This window comes from Lipotes vexillifer, unplaced genomic scaffold, assembly GCF_000442215.2.
Source record: "Lipotes vexillifer unplaced genomic scaffold, Lipotes_vexillifer_v1.1 scaffold257, whole genome shotgun sequence".
NCBI lineage: Eukaryota > Metazoa > Chordata > Mammalia > Artiodactyla > Lipotidae > Lipotes > Lipotes vexillifer.
In genome coordinates this window covers 1146810-1170569 of record NW_006778935.1, presented here as the reverse complement: position 1 = coordinate 1170569, position 23760 = coordinate 1146810, and the positions used below count along the sequence as shown (strand labels likewise).

General features: G+C 38.2%; 1 protein-coding gene across 2 annotated transcripts in view; it reads left to right on the top strand.

Moving 5' to 3' along the window:
- PLCB1 (phospholipase C beta 1) overlaps positions 1-23760 on the top strand; it is a 686206-nt gene that overhangs the window by 468818 nt on the left and 193628 nt on the right. For both annotated transcript variants that reach the window (XM_007452039.1, XM_007452040.1), the window contains exons 5-8: positions 12147-12226; positions 14020-14073; positions 15177-15252; positions 22773-22873. In XM_007452039.1, the coding sequence (XP_007452101.1) occupies positions 12147-12226; positions 14020-14073; positions 15177-15252; positions 22773-22873 (311 nt within the window). The remainder of the gene's footprint in view (positions 1-12146; positions 12227-14019; positions 14074-15176; positions 15253-22772; positions 22874-23760) is intronic.

Here is a 23760-nt window from a genome sequence, read left to right as displayed (position 1 = left end):
GCTAATGCAAGGCTCTAGAGCCCGCGAGCCACAACTACTGAAGCCTGCGCGGCCTAGAGCCCGTGCTCCGCAACAAGAGAAGCCACCTCAGTAGAAGCCCGTGCACCGCAATGAAGAGTAGCTCCACTCGCTGCAACTAGAGAAAGCCCGTGTGCAGCAACAAAGAACCAAAGCAGCCATAAATAAATAAATAAATAAATAAATAAATAAAAATTTTTAAAATCACCATCATTTTTTATTATGAATACACAATGATGAAGAGAATGGATAAGTCACTAAGACATGACATAAAGGAAGAAGAAATCTAAGAAAATTTGGCTTCCATGTTTAATTACTGTGGAAAAATACCTGCTGTCCTTTGAAAGTGGCATGTTGATCTGCTTCATCTACTGCCTTAATATCAGTTGTTATGTTTAGGTTTCCAATGCATCAAATGCTCCCAAGGAATAAGATGCTCCTAAGAATTAAAAAAAATTTTTTTGGAAAATACTTTAAAATAATCTTCCTATTGGCTATATAATAATAATCATTCATTCATTCACTCAACAAATACTTAATTGCCTACTGTGTACCAGGTACAATGTTGAGTGCTGGGGATAAACTAAATAGACAAAAATGATTGTCTTCATGAAACTTACTTAATGGTGGGTGTAGGGTGACGATAACAAAATAAATAAGATGGTGATAGGTGCCAGGGGGAAATAAAGCAGGGAAGAGAGATAGGAGGTGTTGCGGGGGGGGGGTGCGTACTTCAATTTTAAACAAGTTGGTCACATAAGGTTACACTGATATGATGAAGAAAACCATGAAGATGTTGGAGTGTGTCAAGTGGTTGTCACAGAGGAGAGCGGTGCTGAGAGTGGTGTGACCCAGTGTGCTGGTGGGACGGAGCGACAAGCAGGGAGGGGGACAGGGAGAGGTGAGAGGAGGAGGCTGGGGGGTGTGACAGGCGGCCGAAACAGTGGTGGGTGGCCACTGTGAGAATTTTGTTTTACTCTCAGTGACACAGGCATCTACTACATCATTTTGAGCAAGGGATGGATTTGGGGTGATGTATTTTAACAGGATTGTTCTGGTCGCTCTGTTGAAAAGCCACAGGAGGGGTATAGAAACAGAAACAAGGAGAGCAGAGTGCTTGGGATAGAGGTGGTGAGAAATGGTTAGGTTCTGGATGCATTTTGAATGTGAAGCCAAAAGAGTTACTGAATGTACCAGGTACATGAAATAAGAGAAAGAGAGAGCTAGGGATGATCTCAGGGCCTTTTGGAATTTCATTTATTGAGAGAGGGAGTGAGTTAGGAAGGGAAAATCAGAAATTTGGCTTTGGACATAAAATTTAAAGCAGTGTTAGCCCAAAACAGCAAAATGAGCACAGGTGTGATCTCTTATCTCTCTTAAGTTACTGTGAATATGATGATAAAGGAATATAAATACACAATGATGAAGAGAATGGATAGGTCACTAAGACATGACATATTTTAGTAAGTTTGCAGGAGAAGAAAATGGAAAGAGGAAAGTGCCTGATAAGATAGAGTCAAGAAGACCACAGTCTAGGTTATATAGAGAGTTACAGCCAAGGAAACTCCTGACCTACTCAGAAACAATTGAGACATGCTCTAGACTCAAGTTCTACCAGCCCAGCAGAACATGGAGTAAGAATTGGGGGTGAGAAAAATAACCTTCCACTCCTTCCTCCTGATCCTCATGTAGAATTAATCAATAACCAATTACTTCCTGGGTCAAAGAGCTGAATGTCTGTCTTTTATGAAATTGAACAAACTAGTTGAAAAATATTATGGTGGCTAGCATTGGAGTTCAGGATCCAGAGTAAAGTGCTTCTCATTCTAGCATTTGTGGATACTACACCATGGTGGCTGGCACCCACATGCTCACTGGGAAAGAAGTCTGCAAGCTGGTCATTCCCACTCCCACACCCAGAGCTCCCAGTCGGCCCTCCTATCGCCCCATCTAAGATGTGAACTAACAATAAAATATCCACAGACTATAGAGAAATGCTACAATACTGAATGACAAAGGAAGCCAAGATGAACAAAAAGAGAATAATAGACACACGAGGATAATTAAAGAAACAAATAATTAAAATCAAAAAGGAGAAAGTATCTTCAGAGAGAATTTTAAATATATTTTATCCTTAAGAAAAGAACAAGGACTTCCCTGATGGCGCAGTGGTTAAGAATCCACTTGCCAATGCAGGGGACACAGGTTCGAGCCCTGGTCCAGGAATATCGCACATGCTGCAGAGCAATTAAGCCTGTGTGCCGCAACTACTGAGCCCATGCGCCACAACTACTGAGCCCGAGTGCCACAACTGCTGAAGCCCGTGCACCTAGAGCTGGTGCTCTGCAACAAAAGAAGACACTGCAATAAGAAGCCTGTGCACCGCAACCAATAGTAGCCCCTGCTCACCGCAACTAGGGAAAACCCATGTGCAGCAACGAAGACCCAATGCAGCCAAAAATAGATAAATTTATTTAAAAAAAGAAAAAATAATAAAGTGACATGAGGGTTTTGGACAGAACCACTTCAAGAATATGGTTGAGTGACATGAACGCTATGGAAAGGATGCTTTGGGTATTTCATATTGGGGCATTTGATGGACATTTTCTCGGTTGTGCAAATTTGCAGTGACTCAGGAAACTAGCTGGAGAGAGAGGTGGGTGTCTCCTCAGCTGGTGCTCAAAATAATGAGACTCACAAAGATACAACTGAAAACCTCGCATCATGAAAACATAACCAAAGCAAACATTTTTCTCTTTTCTTCCACTCTGTGCCAAGGATGTTGCACTTTTGGGTGTTTTATTTCTTTCCATTTGAAGAACTCTCTTAAGGTTCATTTTAACTTGATATCACCACATTAAACTTTTCCCATTGGGCAGGAGAATGTCAAAAGGTGTTAGAACAGGGCTAGGGATATACTAGACAGTTAGCTCTCAAAACGTGGATCCTTACATCCACGTCTTGTACACTGCACTTGCAGGCATGTAAACTCTTCCTTAGACCATCAGGATAGAGCCGTGCTTCACTTATCCAGGGAAAGATAATTGGGCAACAATCTTCAGAATACAGCCCAAAACATAAAACAAAGCATAAAGCATATCTATGAAGCCAATGCAGATGCTCTAAGCCCTAAAATTAAAGTTTCTGTACTTTATTAACTGGAAAGTCCCCTCAGCCCCATGCTACACACAGGACTGTGAGTTCTTATAACTTATTCCAGCATAGTTCAAATTACAATAGGAAATGTGTAAAGCTATTATCCAAAACCGTGTAGCAAACCATGATGAATGAATACTTATGACAATGAAGAAGACATAAAAATTAATTTCACAAACAATAAATTATAAAGCATGGATGTAATTCTGTTTCATTTACATATTCATTCATTCATGCATTCAACTCAGGTCAACAAGTATGGATTTATTCCCCAGTGTATAAAAAACTGGCTGCAGAGCTATAAGATCTCACACAAGTTGTGGGATGATGCACATCCTTTTCTTCGCTACTCCTATGAATGGTTATATGTAGTGTTTTCTATACTCTTCCAGTTACAATGATTTGATTTTCATGGACACTGCTAGGTTCTTACTCAAATAGATTGTTCTAGAGGTAGACCAATCAGAGACCTTTCCCAGGATTTTTCATACTGGTTATGAGGAAATCAGTCAGACTCTCTCTGGTGGTAGGAGGCGCCATATGTGACAACTCTTGGTGCAGTTGGTGGCCATGGGGAAGAAGTTGGTCAGTCAGGAAAAAAAGTAATGACATCAGGAAGAGAGAGCAGTGAAAAAGCAATGAAGAAATCCTCCCTGGTATCCAGACCACAGTTTCCTAATACTCTGCAAACTGCCGTTTGTCGAATTTTTCCTTCAGTTACAGGAAGTACCCAGTGTCCTTGGCAAATTCTCCTATTTCCTAGGCTAGTTTGAGTTGTGCTTTTGGCAACTGTAGCCCAAAGACATTTGAATAACATGCACCTTTCCTTGATATTTCATTTATATGAGTAATATGGATTCTAGTGTCCCAGTGCTGATAATATTGGGCTGTAATATACTTCCTGATTTTGGTAATTATATTGTATTTGACAACCATTTCTCTTTGAATATGAGATCAACATTTTGACTATAAAATATAAATCTTCACTGCCACCCAAAACAGAGGAACTGTGCCGGAAATTTTGCCAAAATTCTAAATGCTCTACATAGACCTGTAAACGCAGTTACTTCTCAGACAGTCTTTTCTGCTTTTAATGAGTCTTTGCAGCTCATATACCATCTTTCACCATGAAAAGATTCTTTACTGTGCCATTAAGACAAATGCACGGCAAGATGAATTCTGATGCCTGCCAGCAGGTGGGAGAAACGTGCTCAGCCAGGCAACTCAACCCTGAATGAGCTGTGCATTGTTCCTTCTTACTCAAATCCCAACCTGCTACCTGCTGATGAGCAGAGGTAATGGGAATGACACCATTATCAATGACGGCAATAGGGGTTTGCCAATAAATTAAAAATAAATGGAAAGCTATTAAAAATTGTTAGGACTTTCATATGTCTCACAAATATTAAAATACCCTGTTTTAAATTATTATTTATTCCAGGAACCTTTTATTTAAAAAATACAATAGATTGAGGCTTCCAAATCAGGTACTTTGGAAATACCTGCTTTTAGATTATTGTCATCTGTCACTCCTTTTACTTCATTAGGGTAACCATTGACTCATAATTGTTTATATAATTATAGATTATAATTATATATATATGTATATATAAATTATCAGAGAGAGAAAGAGATTTGGTATTCCTTTTAGAATTTTCTCATTTTCCCAAAGAACTCACTGAACAAATCTATGTTTTTGAGGACAGACTTCACATTCTGCCTTTTCTCTGTGACTCTAGATGCTTGGTATCAGGTCACAGCCGTGGACTGGGTGCCTGGCATGCCATGATCACGGGTGACATTTACAAGACACAGTTACTATGTGTAATTTTGTTTCTATCAGTAGGAGTAAGACTGACCACTACCTTGTGCTTGAGCTCAAACCTCAAACAAACAAACAAAACCCTCCCCTTTTTAAAGACAATGAGCACAAATACCCAAAGAAAAAATGGGTTAAGAATGTAAACAGGAAATTTGCAGAAAAGAAAAAGTGGAACAACCCTGACATATGTAAAACAAGGCTCAACCAGGCAGGTGAATCAGGGATGCCAATTAAGACCAATCCAAGGTCCCACACTGCATACATCAGATTTGCAAAAATTTTCTGAAGGGCTGATAATAGCAAGTTGTTTTTGAAAATGTAGGAAAATACAAGCTCTCCTACACTGCCAAAAGGAATACAGAGTGTCCTTACCACTTTGGTGAGCAAGCAGCTGCCTCTACTACTGCTGAAGATGGATGGATCCTAAGAATACATCATCTAGAGAAACTTCTGGATGTGGCTTGAGTCAACAAGAAATAGGTTTGTGCAAATAAACTTTTTTTTTTTTTTTTTTTTTTTGCGGTATGCGGGCCTCTCACTGTTGTGGCCTCTCCCGTCGCAGAGCACAGGCTCCAGACGCGCAGACTCAGCAGCCATGGCTCACGGGCCTAGCCGCTCCGCAGCATGTGGGATCTTCCCGGACCGGGGCATGAACCCGTGTTCCCTGCATCGGCAGGCGGACTCTCAACCACTGCGCCACCAGGGAAGCCCACAAATAAACATTTTTGAAGGAAAAAACTACGTATGTACATGAACAGAAGAATAAATTAGTTATACATTCTTATAGTGGAATATTTTAATAGTTAAAATTAATGACCTAGGGCTTCCCTGGTGGCGCAGTGGTTGAGAGTCCGCCTGCCGATGCAGGGGACGCGGGTTCGTGCCCCGGTCTGGGAAGATCCCACATGCCGCGGAGCGCCTGGGCCCGTGAGCCATGGCCGCTGAGCCTGCGCGTCCGGAGCCTGTGCTCCGCAACGGGAGAGGCCACAACACTGAGAGGCCCGCATACCGGACAAAAAAAAAAAAAATTAATGACCTAGATCTACATGAGAAGCAAGGACACATTTTAAAGACATAATGTTGACTGCAAATAGCCATTGGCCAAAGGATGCATACAGTATGATATGATTTATGTAATATTTTAAATAAACATATATGAGTCCATACCAGGGACTGGCAAACTTTTTCTGTAAAGGGCCAGCTAGTAAATACTTTGCCCCTTGGGAGTCCCTGTTGCAACTATTCTACTGGGCCACTATAGCATGAAAGCAGCCATAGACAATACATAAATGAACAAGCATGGCTGTGTTCCAGTAAAACTTTATTTAGAAAAACAGGTGGCAGGCTGGATTTAGCCCTCAGGGGTTTGTTGAACCCTGATAAAGACCACTGTCCTCAGAATCCATATGAAAATAGATAAGGTATTGATACCTGCTTTTCAAAATAGAGCTTGCTCCTGGGAAAGTGAGAAGAATGGAATCAGGGAGAAGCACAACATAGAATGAGTCTGCACTGCAGTGTCTTAAGTATATAATTTTTTAAAAGCATGGAAGGAAATATCACAAATTGGTAACGTTTGTTAAATTTGGATATGTGTTAGTTACACTGTTCTTTGCATTTTCAGGTGTAACAGAGATACGTAATGCTAGAAAAAGGAAAGATTAAAAAATACATTAAAATACTAAAGATAGCATGCATCAGAACAATGGGAAACAAATATCTGCAAGAATGATATTTCTTCCAGAAGGTTCTGTCTTAGTCTGTATACCACTTGCGTTCACAAGTTGAGCCAAAAAGTTAAGAGGTGTGAATTGCTGATAGGAGAAATTTCTCTCTGTTCTCAGAATTATGAACGGTTGTTGAATAGCTTCATGACTAGTATTTGGATCTAGGGCAACTAGATCTAAAAGTTATTGAATCTCTCTCTTCACATTAGTTCAGTCACGTTCAAGTTGAATCTGTGACTTCCTCTATCAAAGTTCTAAGACTTTAGAGCTGCATTTTGTGACGGACCTCACCCCTCTCTCCATCTTATCATTTTTCCTCTACCATCATTATCGTAGCATAGTGGTAAGGTGTATACTTTATGAACTTCACACATTGTTTCATCACTGTAACATAATGGTAAGGTGTTCAGACTCCAGAGGCAAACTTCCTGGGTTCAAACCTCGGATGTGCCTCTAACCAGCTGTGGGACCTTATGCTAGTTGTTGCATGCCTCTGTGCCTCAGTTCTCTCATTTGTCAAAATAGGGTGGTAATAACAAAGTACATCTCATAGGGTAGCTGTGAGTATTAAAAAGTTAATTACTGGGCTTCCCTGGTTGCGCAGTGATTGGGTGTCCGCCTGCCGATGCAGGGGACGCGGGTTCGTGCCCCGGTCCGGGAAGATCCCACATGCCGCGGAGCGGCTGGGCCCGTGAGCCATGGCCGCTGAGCCTGCGCGTCCGGAGCCTGTGCTCTGCGACGGGAGAGGCCACAACAGTGAGAGGCCCGCGTACCACAAAAAAAAAAAAAAGTTGGTTACTTACAAAATGCTTAGAACAGTGCGTAGCCCATAGTAAGTGCTAAGTCAGTGTTTTAAACACAGCATACTTAAGTGGATTTATTTATCATTTTTATCTTTTTGAACTGTATGTAGCAGCCATCTTAAAATGTTCTAGGACAAAATGACAGAAAGCACAGTATCTAAGAGTACAGGTTTGGGAGCCCAAGAAATCAGTGATCTAACCCCAAATTGTGATCTTATTAACTCTGAAGATATAAATAAATTTTATAACTGCTTTGAAACTTTGAATCCTCATCTGTAAAATGAGGCTAATAACAGTACCTGCCTCCTAGAAAATTACTGTAAGAATTAATTAAGTTGTTGGATGCAAAGAATTTAGCTCAGTGCCTAGTAAAAACTCAAACAATACCTATGAGAGTAACTGAAACTTGTAAAATAATTGTTCGTAGTATTAAGCAAACACACAAATTCTGTGGCAAGAATGACAGAACTTAAATAACTTTAGAAGTAAAAGTATGTTAACTTTGTGACATGTTAGGAAAACTTAATGGTGTTAAGACTGGGATCTCAGTAATGACGCCGAGGTGAGGGAATTGCAGAAATCATCTTGCGATGGAAGATACGAACACGTGCGTTTAAACTCCAGGTGAAATCCCACAGAAGTTGATCTTTAGATCCATTTTCTCTAGTTCAGGTCTCTGTAATCTCCATCACAAGAAAAGATCAATCCTAAGGCAGAAAATGTCACTTAAGAAGCCTCAGCGTTTAAATAGCAGGGGCTGAACCAAGCTTAGTAGCAATCATCAGAACTTTGCCTCTGAAAGTAGAAAAACAAATACTCCAGATTAAATAAGAAGCTGTCCTTCCAATGCCATACTAAGTAGGGCCCAGTGCTGGATTTATGAGAGCACTGCCAGGTTGGGAGCCGTCTACCCTGCAGCAAAGCATATGTCATAATCTCATAATGAGCGGAGGCTGAGGCTGCTTTAAGCTGCTCTGGCCACATCTCTTAGCCATGTTGTTCTTAATACAGCTGTAAGGGCTTTTTGGTTATTCTAAAACAAATGACCAAAATATTTCTTTATTTGCTTGGGAAGCAAGTAGACAAAGATTAGAATAATGCTTTAAGTTCTGCCCCTGGCCCAGCAGTACACTTAAACATGCATAAAATATATAAAGGTTTCTTGGAAAAAATGCAGATTTTGAGTCAGAGATCTGGTGTGGAGCTTACAGTCCTACATTTCTATCAAGCTTTCCATCAGTGCTGTAAGTCCTCTTGCTACTCATAGCATCATCTGACATAGCCCTCACTTGGGATACAGATTCTCTGCCACCCCCTCCCCACCATCTGCATCAGCATCTGCATTTTAAAAAGACCTCCAGTGATTTATATGCACATGAAAGTTTGAGAAGCCCTGCTCTAGAACGCATGTGAACCAATTTCTCCAGCACTTTGGTTGCACATCCCCTATTTACACAATGTAGCTACTTCTGGTACCCAAAAGTCCTGAAATTTGTTCTCCGTCTGACTCTCACAGTGCTCTACCCATATCCCCTCCAATTCATTCACCATTTTCATATACAGCACCTCGATGGGGATGGGCTTTCACTTCCAACAGCCAGCACCCATGTCTCTTTGTTGTATGCACCCTCTGGATGCTGGAACCCCCTTTGCCTACTATCAAGGAAAGCGGGAAGTGCCTGGGGATTTCCATCCCCTCCAGCAAGCCCTGGCCCAAGACTAACAGGCACAGGGATCACCATACTCCAGCTCCTTTTCTGCTCATCAGAAAACTCAAGTTTCAGGAGTGGTCTACACAGGGAAAGATTAAGCCAAAATTACCATCTGCGGAGGTTGCTTGGTATCTCAACTTTCTGCCTTCTTCGCTTCCCAATCCTGCTCACTCCCTTATAATGTTGCCAGGGAACACTTTGTAATAAACCCATTTCTCATAAATTCTTGTCTCAGGGTCTGCTTCTGGGGAACCCAAAGTAAGACACATGCTGTTTTAGCTCAGTGTAATACAGACTGAGACCAGTACCCCACCAAGGACTGAGTTATTTCTCAAGTTGCTTTGGTTACTACTTTAGACCCTGAATTTTGATTTAGCCTGGGTCAGATTTTCTGCATATCTCAAAAGGCTGCAGGAAGTCCATGGATTCTAGGAATTCCACACTTGGAAATTTAGATGCTCACATTCTGAGAATGTGGTAAAATAAATTATGCCTTACTTTCTGAAACAGCTGTGGCTGTGCAGTGAAGGTGGTGATGATGCAGTCCTTCAGCTGGCTTTATAAAGGACCCAGAGAAGGAGCGAAGGATCTAGAAGACCTGCCCTGACCCATGCTGCAGCCACAGCTCCCAGCTATGTGTGGCTGTTGAGCACTTGAAAGGCTGCCAGTGCAAATTAAGACAGGCTCTCAGTGCAAAATGCACACCTCATTTCAAAGACTAAGCACATAAAAAGAACTATATAATAGCTCAATAATTTTTATGTTGATTACGTGGCTAATAATATGTTTGAAATATTGGGTTAAATAGAATATATTATTAAATTTGTTTCACCTGTTTATTACTACTTTTTTTAAAGTGGCTACTGGAAATTTAAAATTATATGTGTAGTTCACATTATATTTCTGCTGGACTAGATGTAATAGAGGTCTTATCTTTCAACCTAAAAGGTCAGACCCAATTAAATCTCCCCAGCTCTTCATAATACCTTCTCTGTACCTATTTCTGTTGTGGAATTGGCCCCCAGTAAACATACAAAATGGTACATTGCCTCCAATTATAAATACTTTTACCAAAGCATAAGGTTGCCATGGAGACAGAAAAGTCTAAAGTTCTACCCCTAGCCTGGAAAATATTATATCAGAAACATATTTTGAAAATCAGTGCCAGTAGTTATTAATCTTAGTTTAAAATAATCTATTTTGAGGACATTTTATTTTAAAGCTGTTAAAAAGTTGTTCCAAAGCTTTTCTGTGTGTCCATCAAGTTTGTTTCACTGATAGCTCTTCTGTGTTATCTTCCCCAAGCCCTCCACCAACAGTCCATAGAATCCAAAGCCTCACTATGTCTCACCTGGACTGTGACAGCTTCCTAATTGAGTTCCCCCGTCTGCTTTCTCAGCCTCAAATCCACCCAGCATTTGGCTGCCAGATAACCTCCTTAACCTACCATCTAGCCCTGGCTCTCCTTACCTTGACCCTAAAAGAAAGGCCTTCAGTGATATTATATTTTTTTGCCAAATTCTCTCCAGAAAACTGAACAGACATTAAATGCTCTCCATACTCTCACCCCAGCTCTACGTTTTTTTGTTGCAACTTCCCCTCTTTCTTCCAATTCCTTTTAGGCTACTCCCCATTCCCACTAAGTCCTGCCACTAAGTCCTGCCGCTATAACATAACCAACAGAGTAATGTAAATCTTCTTATAGCACATAGAGTGTTGTCATCTGGGATTTTTCTCTAAAGTCCAAGTATTTCAGGTGATAATGTAAGCTGCTTGACCACACTTATTTGTGCAAAATTGATTTGCATTTAATGTGAATGTTTTCCTGCTTAATTTTATATAACCTCAGAATTTAAAAGACTTCAAGGGAAATTAAAGGTCTTTAATTTGTGTGACAGTTTTTAATGTGCTGATTTTTAAAATAAACTCAATATTTTAAAGTAAAACAAACACCTAAACCAACAAAAAACACTGCTTAGAGTGCCCTCTTCCCTCTCCCATGATTCTATACCCCAAGTTCTACCTCAAATGTTACAGTATTACATGACGGCATATTATCAGGGCCTTAAATCAGGAGGCAAAACACAAAAGACCAACAAAGCTATAGTAGAAATAACAAAACTAGGTGGAAAAGCTGTTGAACTAAAATACATGATTTCATTGAGGAGGGAGCCAAGTCAACTACATCAGATGATTACATTACTTAGCTCTTATGTCATCTTCTCTTATTTTTTTTCAGCCCGGAATGTTAATTGTGTGTTCAAAATCATCACCCAGAATGGAACTTTAACTGTTTTTTTGTAGATTTGTTCTTTCCCATTTTCTTGGAAGCCAATAGAGATCAGTGGTGAATGGTGTGAGGTAGGGATTGAGATTAGGTCAGCAGTAAGGAATGGACTCAGCTCGGGGGTCGGGGGCAGGGGAGAGACAGTACTGGATATTGTATGACATTGTGACTGCACCTAGTTTAGAGAATTTCTAGAAGTGTAATTAACGTTTAAAGAGTTCCTGGTATAGCTGCTTTGACTTGAGTAGTAAAATAGGAAGATCTTATTTGTAGGTGTGTTGAAAAGATAATTATTTTAAACTCTTTATCTGTTTATAATGCAAGGAAAGGAATAAAATATACTTGCTTATTAAAGGCAACATGCCAGGTCTCTATCTGTAGGGATTTTAAAAAGCAGATAAAATTTGTTTATGGGTAAAGAATATTTCCTTAGGAAAGGAGTAATCGCTCAGGGATTTGAATTTAATTATGTCATTTTTACAGGATAAAAACGGGAAAAAAACCCAAAACCCTTAGGCATACAAATTGAGCTAATTTGTCTTCCTAGTAGCCTAGCTAAAAACATGCGTCTAATGACTGTACAGTAGTTAAGCTAATGCAAGTATTATTTACATTTTTCAGGAATGGACAAATGAAGTTTTCAGTCTGGCAACGAACCTGCTGGCCCAAAACATGTCTAGGGATGCATTTCTGGAAAAAGCGTAAGTAGCTCTAATTTTATTGCTAAGGGTGCTGCTTCATTTGAATCAGTTTCCTTTCTCCTTTGTGAGTCTTTTGTTTATGCTGCACTGGCTTCTCACATTGGTAAACATAAATTTCCCTCTGGCACTTGTTAGAGAACGGATACGTCCACCGTTTCAAACTGGAAGACTTCCAGAAAGAAAGATCGTTCTTTCCTCTGAGCCACACATCAGGGTTACGCTGAGCTCGCCTGAATGTCAATGCCTTTGACACACAGTAAGCAGATACTTCTAAATCCTGGCAGCTGTGCTCAGAACCAAAAATTATTCATCTCAGGGACTCTTCAGCCCTACATCTGCCTGTGTTGTATCAATTATTAATCTGAGGAAGAGAATGAACAACATATGGGACTCAATTCTCTCGAGTCTAAGATCTCTGATAGATGCTACTGAAATCAATAGGCTGATGTCCTGACTCCTGTCCTTATAGACAATTACAGCAAATGTTAGTAAGAAAAGAGAAAGAAGATGTAGAGGAAAGAGCAGAATGAAAAGGAAAAGGAAAGAAAGCAAATCAGGATTACCCAGTCGCTCTCAAATTACAGTCTTTCTGAAATTTATTTGACCAAGGAAAATAATGATTTCTGCCAGATAAGCAGCTAGGAAAGCTGGTTGTGTTCAGTTTGGAAACAGTGGGTATCCAGGATTTTGGGAAGCCTTGAAATGAAAACCACAAGCGGAAACATTACTAGGTGGTCCTCTATTTTATTTAATAACTTTCTTCTCTCTTCTTCTGTAAGACATACCCATCATTCCAGACCAAAGACTCCAGACCACATTTCTTTCATACTCTTCTATGAAATCCTTTTACTGTTAGTCAGTACTCACAGGTCTTCACTTAAATGCTCTTTCATGTCATCATCTCATCTCCTTACTTTGTCACCTTCAAGACCTTTCCTATGTGCCTCCCCCTTCCCTCTTCCTTTATTCCTCGTTTTTAAAAAATTGTCTTTGATCTTACCATTCTTCATCTAACAGACATTTCTGGAACATCTGTTGTGCCACACAATGTTGGTGGAAGGTGACACAGAGAGAGATAAGATGTTTTACCTGAAACATAGCATGTTATAGCTCGTAAAACATCTAGCTGGCTAATAATATCTATTGCAAATGTCCATTTCAAATAGGCATCTCCCTATGAATAGCTGCTATGGACATTCTAGAACATGCCTTTTGATGAACACACTGTAAGCATTTCTGTTGCATCTACACCTAGGTGTAGGATTGTTGTGTCATAACACGAGCAGCTGGTGGTCCCAGTTTACACACCCATCAGCAGAGTTTGTAAGCTCTCCTGCCTCTTTTCTCTATCCACATGTCCAGAAGCAGTGGAAGAGAAAAATGTAGTTGTATATTCACACAATAGAATACCATACAGCAACGAGAGTGAAAGATCTACAATGAAAAGCAAAAATATGGATGGATCTCAAAAGCATAATACTGAGTGAAAGAAGCTAGACACAAAAGAATGTGATTCCATTATGTAAAGGGCAAAAATAATCTGAGTTGTTTAAAGTCAGGATAGTGGTTCCCACTTTGGGGATAAGCCCTGGAAGGGGGCATGACAGGGGCTTCTGGGATGCTACTAAGGTGATAATATTCTTTTTCTTGATCTGGGTGCTGATTGCAGAAACTTGGATGATTGGTGAAAATTCAGCAAACTGTACATATGCAGGAGCCCTTTTCTATGCATTTTATTCTTCAATAAAAAGCTTTAAAAAAAACTAAACACTTGTTTTCTGCTTCTCCAACAGCTATACTAAACTTAAGCTGCAAGTCACTCCAGAAGGACGCATTCCTCTCAAAAAGTAAGCTTCATAAGCATTTCCCATTATTTTTTTTTTTTTTCCTCAAAGATGTGAATCCGTGCCATGGCTCTGTTTTGGTCCAAGTAGGAGCATGGAAATGTGTGGTAACCGTGTCCTCCCACACACTCCATATGCACATTAGTGCAGCTGGTTTTCTCATAGAGATTTCCTGGGCCTCCCCGCTTCCTGTGGCATCATTCTCAAGAAACACCAAAGCAGGAAGGGGGTGGAGGGGATGGGGGACCCTTGCTGTTAAACCTAAAAGACCATCTGAGACTCAGATCTATTCTAGGAATGGAAACTGGGTGACCACAATGCCTCTTTCTTCCAAGATGACACTAGCCTTGAAGCAGGGCTTGCAAACTCAAATGTCAACAGAAGCCAGGCAGGGAACATGCATGATGAAGCAGGCCAGGAACAGGAAGGAAGACTGAAGACTGAAACCCCGTCTCAAGGAGACGAGGACAACTCAACTCCACCACATTCCCTGTGGGACTGGTGGGCTGTGGACGCTAGATTTTCTAATGTTTCAATAGAACCCATAAATCCAAATTGTTACATTAAATTGTTCAGTACTTAAGTTATATTTTTTAAACCCAAATTACTGACCAACAAAAGCACATCTCTAGACCATGTTCAGTCAAAAGCCTTTAACCTTTGACTTACTAGCTACCAGTGGGCTTCTGCTCGTAAAAATGTTACATTATTAGTAATAATACTATTAATTAATTGTTTATTATTAATAATATTAGCAACATAAACCTTGAGAGCAGTGAGTAGCAGCAAGGAGACAGAGTTATCAAGGATGTTGATTTTAGTGCTTAAAACAATACCAGAGGCTATCTATTGCAATGTTTTTTAACTGGGTCATTGCCATTGTCTCAAAATACTGATTTTATTTTGGGCACTTTGATTTTAAAAAGCACACACATAGAACTTCCAGAACACATATGCTGATGCTAGAACAATCAGTATCTTTTAATTCTCTAAAGATGAATTATAAGGAGGTTTGATTGAATGGAATGTTTCAGCTGGCGTCATCTACAAGTGTGATCCAAATGCCTTTTAAGCATCTCTCAACGTGGTGTGCTTTCACTTCACAGCATATACCGCTTGTTCTCAGCAGACCGGAAGCGAGTTGAAACTGCTTTAGAGGCTTGTAGTCTTCCATCTTCGAGGGTGAGCATGTTGCCTTCCTAAAACTAGCACTGCTAAATAGCCCTGAATAATCATACTAAAATATATCTTGCCGCAATATTATCCAAACATTTTTAAAACTAAGAAGTCCATAGGACTTGTTAATATGTACAATATACGGGGTCACTGTATTAGTTTCTTTCACTCCCATAACTCCAACATTTTCAATAAGAAAGACCCTTTGCAAGTTGAAAAAAATAAATAAATAACCAATTAATACAAAAAAAGTACTGGTCAAAAAATGTTAACGTTACTAAGAATTTAAGCTTCTTATTAATTATAAATCCTTTCTTGATGTCCGTTGAGATATTAGCTAATGATTATAGATTATGATTAGTAGTATTTTAAAATATTAATTTCATCTTATCCCCCTTTTTAAATGTCTAGGTCTAATATTTTTAAGTTAATAAGCAATTAGAATGGTAGTACATTTTATAAATAAATATATTTATGTACATTGCAGGGTGGTTCTCAAAAGGCTTTTGCAAGAGGAGTACAGGATCAAAACAGTTTGAAAATTGCCTACTTTGCTCCTATGGTAGTCAAGTAGATGAGAGGATAAGCTTGTAAAATGCTTTTTTTTTTTTTCTACCAATACATTTGAGACACTTAATATACGTTGACTACTTAAAATAAAGTAATTCGCCTTCATTTCAATGCATTTCTACATACCTGGCTCTAATTATCGTTGTTTCTGGGATAGCTGGGTCTGTTGCATAAAACCTTTTCCTTGTGCTATATGCAGAACACTCCTTTCTATTATGGATTATTTTTATCCCAGTATCTAAGCAACAAGTAAGCAAGAATAACACTTATACCCAAAGAAGAACCTTTGAGTCTCTTGAAACATGCTGGCAGTGTTGAAGTTGCACTGAATGAAGTTGAGAAGCCATTCTTAAATGTATGGTTAAGTTATGAAAAGTATTGAGAGCTGTTGCATCAGTTACATCAGCCAATTCTTGTAAATATTTTTCAGAAAAATGAAGTTTATTAACGACTTTGGTCGGTAACAGAAAAGGAAAAAAAAATGTCACTCTCCGCTATCAGTTTCTTGCTATCTGTGGAAAAAGCTGCTGATGCTACAAACACTGGACAGAGCTGTGGAAAGGCCCCCAAACATTTAACCTTCACTTTAATAAAGCAAAAGAAAATGATCAAACTTGTTTATTATTGCTCTTTCATTTGATGCTTTAGAGCAGGAAAGATATAACTGTTAAGGTCTTGTCCTTGACTCAACAACTATTTTTTTTTATTTGACCTATTTTTTTTCTTTTTTTTAATTGAAATACAGTTGACTCACAATGTGTTAATTTCTGTTGTACAGCAAAGTGATTCAGTTATATATATGTATATATATGTGTATATATATACATTCTTTTTCATATTTTTTTCATTATGATTTATCACAGGATATTGAATATAGTTCCCTGTGCTATACAGTAGGACCTTGTTGCTTATTTATCCTATATATAATATTGTAGTTTGCATCTGCTAATTCCAAACTCCCAGTCCATCCCTCCCCCACCACCTTTCCCCTTTGGTAACCATAAGTTTGTTTTCTATGTCTCTGAGTCTGTTTCTGTTTCATACATAAGTTCATTTGTGTCATATTTTAGATTCCACATATAAGTGATATCATATGGTATTTGTTTTTCTATTTCTGACTTACTTCACTTAGTATGATAATCTTAAGTCCATCCATGTTGCTGCAAATGGCATTGTTTTGTTCTTTTTTATGGCTGAGTAGTATTCCATTATGTATATATGTACCACATCTTCTTTATCCATTCAGACTTAACAGATATCGCTTGAGCTCTTACTATGTGCCCTCCATCACTGAGAATATGGTAGTGAGCAAAATGAAGTTCCAGTCCCAGGATTCAAGGACCATATACTCTCTGGAGGTGCTAGTCAAACACTTTGACTGACGTGTGTAAATTGGGGGGAATGCCATGAACAAAAGGAATGGCGCACTGCCACTGAAAATAAGTTCATTCCAGAAAAAGAAAACAATGTGTGCAAAACCCTGAGGCTGGAAAAAATTTACTGGTTTGAGTAACTGAAAAAAGACCACTGCATTTAAGCATGAAAAGGAAGTGTGAGGCACGAATTTAGAAAGACATGCAAGGAATTTTTTTCCTCTGCAGTTACTCCTGAATTGACCTTTACTGGATAACATCTTGTGAAAAAAAAAAAGATCAAAAATGTTAACTTATTACTATAAAACTAGCTAAGGGAAAGAAGGAATAGAAAAATGAAGCTGAATAGAAAATCAAATCCATCAATCAATTCTCTGTAAATTGCAATTTTCTAAACAATTGGATTCTGACAATTCAGTCAATAAATACAAATTGAGTTTTTACAATCCACTATGTCTATTATAGGTTCACACTTTCAATCCAATGTCAACTGGAGACATTTTTAAAGGAAAATGAGTTTCAAATAACAGGAGTTATGTTTAAATTGAAAAAAAATATTTATCTTTAGTAAATTAAATGTTATGACAATTTTCTGAAAACAGATTGGAGATTTTTTAAAAAATATAATCCACCTCCATCATAAAGTTTTGAAAGCTCATTATTCACAGTAAAGTATACTTTAGTTGGAGGACTCATAGAATTACAATGTTATAAAAAGATCTAAAAACCAAAGTCAGTTTCAGAGCTAGGAAATAAATGCTTCCTTGAACTGACTATATTTTACATCCTTGTTGTAAGTTCATATCTACAGAACAGTGGCCCTAGAAAATATCCACTAATTAGCAAAGATATACTGACAAGAGGTGTTTTAAACACTCCACAGAAGAAAAGGTTATGTAAATGGTAGACGGTAGTACATATCTGGGAGCCTTATATAGCCAGTGGTTGTTCAAACTAGATTTAATTGTGTTCTGTAAATAGATACATTACCAGAAATACTGTGGATATCCTGTTGAGATTTTTTAAACATTATCTTTGTGCACATTGTTAGGGATAATTAATGCACTTGAACTTGTATCCTGACCAACATGATCCATTGAAATAGCACATTCCTTAAAGGGTACTCCTTTAGAGATTTCAAATGCTTGCTAAAGTTACCTTAATTGTTAAAAAGTAGTACTGTATCTAAAAAGAGAGACAAAGTAATTACTGTCTTCTTTAATAATCCAAACGTATTTTCTAGTGAGAGCTTTGAAGACTTTTCCATATTCAGAAAACTACTACTTTACTCACAAACTTTCTGAGAACAGAAAATAGTGTGTTTGCACCAAATTCCCTTTGATTTAAGGCTTTATTAACTTGAAAAAAAAGCTCACTGACATTTGGAATCATATTATAGTCTTGGCATAGCACTGATCTTTTAATGAAGAAGATAAGAATAAATCCATATTTTTTTATAAAATAAAGTTTACTATAGTTATCAACATACATGTAATACCAAAGAAAACAGCAATTATTTTGGATTTAAAGAATTCCATAAATTTTACTAAAGAATACTATGAACAAAACTTACAAAGGAACTTCTCCCAGGATAACTGTAATAGGTTGCCTTTCTCCTATGCCTTATACCCAGAATGTAAATTAGAAATTATAGTTATTCATTCAGCTGTGATTCTTAAAATCACTAATATCACAATTCCATTTTAGAACCACATTATGTATTCAATTCATTATCAGTAGTTTACTTGTAATTATTTCATGTACTCTCTGGCTGTCTCAAATTTTGATTTATAACTTTAGGACAAAAATACTGAAAATAGATTGAAATCCTGAATTTACCGGAAAATAATTCATTGATTTGTGAAGATAAAATCTGTGTATGGACTCCTTATTCATTAAAGTCCACTGAATTAAATTAATATGTTTTTGAATAACATTTCTGAATGTTAAGTACCTGTTCATTATAGAATTGTTTTTTAAATCTACAAATGTATAAAGAAGAAAATACAAACAGTATCCAAAAACTGATATGCAGTTTAGTTTTCTGGATTGCAGTGTGAGTTGAGGAATCAAGCTACCTTACTTCAAAACATAGCAACCGCCCTCCTTCCCCAAATTTGATGCTTTAGACAAGTTTTGTAAGCTCCCATCTCTTCAGTGTATGTATCTGTAAAAGGGGTCCCTAACCATGCCAACCTCATAGAGTTGACATGGGATTAACTGAAAACATTCAAGTAAAGCTCATAGAACTATATGCTTGACATACAGTAAGTGCTCAATAAATATTAATTCCTATTATCCTCTGAGTATTTTTACATATGCATATATATATGAGTTTTTTCTCTTTTTTTATTTTCAATTTGGCATGTGGATATGTCATAACCTGGTCTTTGGAATCTGGAAATGTAAATGCCACCAGTACTATCATCAAGTTTTTTGTTTAATCTTTTCTCTTTTGAGATTCTTTGTATACAAGCATGGAATTGAAGCAACTAAGTTTTTAAAGTATGGAAATTCTTTGTAGTTTCTGGAATAAATGGGCCTGATTCTGACTGTATTGGTCTTCTTAGTTCTCCCTCAAAAAGTTTGGATAACCATGGCAACAAATAATCACTGACCATCTGTTTTGTATTGGAGCCATGATGTGGTGAACCAAGTCCTGGACTACGAGACAGAAGACCTAAGGTCTGGTCCTATACCCAGGTTCACCCAACAGACATTGATTAGGTGCATATTATATGCCGGGCATCATTCTTGGGACACAAAGGAATTAAATAAGAGATAGTCACTTTGCTCTAAAACACACAGTCTAGTAGATCATCAGAAACATAAAAAATAAAGGAAAAATTGTGTGATGGATCCTCTAAGGAAGGTATATAAAGGTGGATTATGGACACAAAAAGAGAATGTGTCATCTCTGCCTGGTTTGGTAAGGAAGGGTTCACAGAAGAGTATTTGAACTTTGGGTACAATCATAAGGGTATCGGACTTTAAGTTTCCTCCTGCTTAAACAGGACAATGAATCTACTCTATCCACTTCACCAAATCATGAGGTCCAGGAAAAGAAAATAGGTGAATGACCTTTGTGAATTTTAGCCTTATTTAAAATATACAGAATTGGTAATTGCCTGTAGCTTTTCCCTAAGTATCTCCCCCATACTCTTTCACTTGAGTTTTCAGTGGTGCACATTTTAACTTATTTCTCCAAAATATATTTTCTCCCATTTTCACCCACTGACCCTAAAGGGTATTATCCTCATCAGTCAAGTTGGGCAAGAGAAAAATGAGGCTGTATTGAAATGTTGTCCATTTTCTATGTGCTAACATCCAACTGGTAATAAAAATAATACTGTATTTATTCAGCTTATTTCATCAATGTGTCCTCGCTACTAGGAAGTTCTAATTCATAGCTGGTACGTAAACATGGTTAGAGTTTTAGTAAAGCATATTGCTCTATGAAATTATGTTTATGGAATATTATGCAAATGGATTTAGTTGAATCTGATGTTCTGTGGGAAGCATACTTGCTGTCAACTTCCACTTTTGTCATAAATTACACTCATTCATTTAGTAAATATTTACTGTGGACCTGCTATATGTTACAGATTGAGCAGTTAACAAGCAACACACAAGTCCTAGCTTGTGTTGATCTGCCGGTTAGCAAGTAATACAGAGAACTGTACAGCTGGGAGCACAAAACAGTTAAATAAGTACTGAAATATGAGATAAGTGTGGTGTGATGGTAGCACAGAATGGAAGACAAAACCTGGTCTCAGAGGAAGAGATTTTAAGCTAAGACAAGAAGGGAGAAAAAAAAAGAAGTCAGTAAGAAAAGGAAAACAGTTATTGATATCCTTAGAGAAAATCTGTTTATTTGTATGCTGAGGGGAGGGGGAGGTAGAGTGAGCTCTAAATAGTAACTAAACAGTAAGGAGACTGGGAGAACAAACTTGGGGTTCATCAAATCCAATAAAGTCTGATGCTTGAGTTGGCTGACAGAGCCACTGAGTATTTCCTTGAGATTTGTTTTTAAATCTCTCTTCCCTGTATCTCTCAGCCAAAGAGTAGGAGAGAGAGGCTCATTTCTGGCTATTTTAAAAACTACTTAAAAGAGACATGGGAGTCTAACTCCAAGAGAGGGTGGCACTAAAAAAAGTGTGCATTGTCCAGCCAAAAGGTCTTCTTTCATTTTGTATCAGTAAATTAAATGGAATTTTGGAAACCTGTTTATAGGTTATACTTGTCCCCATCTTTTGAGTGGCAAAACACCATGAAACAATTTATGGGAATTTCCCATTGTTCTAGGAATTGGCCACTTGTGCTCATGATTTCAGAGTTGGTGTCCAGGTAACTGAACTTAATGGTGTAATGCATCTTGCTATATATAAATGATACATATGTTGTTTGGTTGTCTCAAAATGCTGTTTTGCAAAATGGATTTTTTTTTCTGCCCTATAAATTGATTTAGTAAAGAAAATATTATTTTATTCGTTCATTTCTCAAATATGGGACTCCTGCTGTTTGCCAAGTGGTGAGCTAAGTTTTCTTATCTGTTAGCAAGCAGTGTAGTCTCAGACCATAATTCAGACAATAATTTTTAGATATTTCTGTAAAGGTACATTTCCAAAAATAAGAATACGGTAAAAGGAAGGGTGTTTTCTTTGGTTTAAGGACTTGAAAATAAAAATAATCATATAAACACATACCTGAAAAAGGAAAAACGACATGAAGAATGTCCTTCCTGTTAACAAAGGCTTGAATACATGCTTCCGGTTTCCATGGCAGCCCGACTAAACAGAAAAATAAGTCATAGAAGTCACTTTTTATATCAATGACTTGCTTTCCAAACAATAGGAAACAAGAGGAATCAGTGAGAAATAATGACCAATGTCCTACTTATGAAAAGTGTTTTGCAACTTATCAGATTACTTAAACCAGAAAGAACGTTGTTTGAAAAAAAGACACAAAATTGGGATTTTATCTTTTCATTATGAAAATGTCTTTCTACAGGTTCTTTACTTAAAGAAATACATTCATTCAAAAGTCTGCTAAACAGCACATAAACAATGTGAATGTGCTTCATGCCACTGATTTGTACACTTAAAAATGGTGAAATGCTATATTTATCTTCTGTATATTTTATCACAATTAAAAATGAGATTAAAGTCACCAAAAACAGCAACCTAAAAAAAACAAAAAAATCTGCTGAACAGACCCTGTTTTGACTAGATCTAACCTTATTTATTGAATGTACTTCAGAAATTGCGTTAACATCCCTTTAGAAGGAGAAAACTCTTAAGCTTAAAATATAATGAAAAAACAGAAAATAAGGCTTTTGATACCTCAAAGCCAGTGTTCAAGTGAACTCCACCACTGGCCTCATAGATGTTTTCTGAATGTTCACCCTGGCCTCCTATTGATCTTACGGAAAAACCCCGAACGAACTTTTTGGCCAACCCAATAAAAGAAAGAAAAGAGGAAGGAAGGAGGGAGGGAGGGAAGAGGGAGAGAGAGACAAAACTGGGAGGATGAAAGATAACAACGAAAAAGACCATTTACTGACCCTCTTCTTTTATTCCCCAGAATGATTTGATACCTCAAGAAGATTTCACCCCAGAAGTGTACAGAGTTTTCCTGAACAACCTTTGTCCTCGACCTGAAATTGATAACATCTTTTCCGAATTGTAAGGGAACACATTTTAACTCGTTCTGTTCCGCCTTGGTGATGGTACTCAGGGTGCTAGCTAGGGCAGGATTTTGAGCAGTAGAGGGAGATGGCAGAACCTGTTTGGACACGATAAATAATAGCAGTGATTCTGTGTAATTTGATGGAGACAGTCACGCATTCCTACCCCTGAGGTTCAACCACTTTTGTTTTTTTTTAATTTATTTATTTATTTGTTTTTATTTTTGCCTGCGTTGGGTCTTCGTTGCTGTGCGCAGGCTTTCTCTAGTTGCAGCGAGCAGGGACTACTTTTTGTTGAGCTGCGCGGGCTTCTCATTGCGGTGGCTTCTCTTGTTGCAGAGCACAGGCTCTAGGCACCCGGGCTTCAGTAGCTGTGGCACTCAGGCTCAGTAGTTGTGGCTTGTGGGTTCTAGAGTGCAGGCTCAGTATTTGTAGCACACGGGCTTAGTTGTTCCACGGCATGTGGGATCGAACCCATGTCCCCTGCATTGGCAGGCGGATTCTTAACCACTGCGCTACCAGGGAAGCCCTCAACCACCACTTTTAATGAGTGAAGTTGGCTATGACTTGTTGCAGGGTGTCTCTGTTTTAGAATCCTCGGGGGGCTCTGTGTGGTTTGAAGATTATAGCTAGAACAGAGAATCATCTAGGCTTACTTTGTGGAGATAGACTGTTGTAGAAAGAATGCTGACCTGGGAACCCGTCATATTACCTCTTTGCATCACATTAATGAAATGAGAAGTTTGGATTACTAAGAACCTTCCCAGCTGAAAATTATTTGCTTTTATGTTAGAAATCATATAGGCATTCCTTTTTTTTTTTTTTTTTTTTTTTTGCGATACGCGGGCCCCTCACTGTTGGGGGCTCCTCCCTTGCGGGGCACAG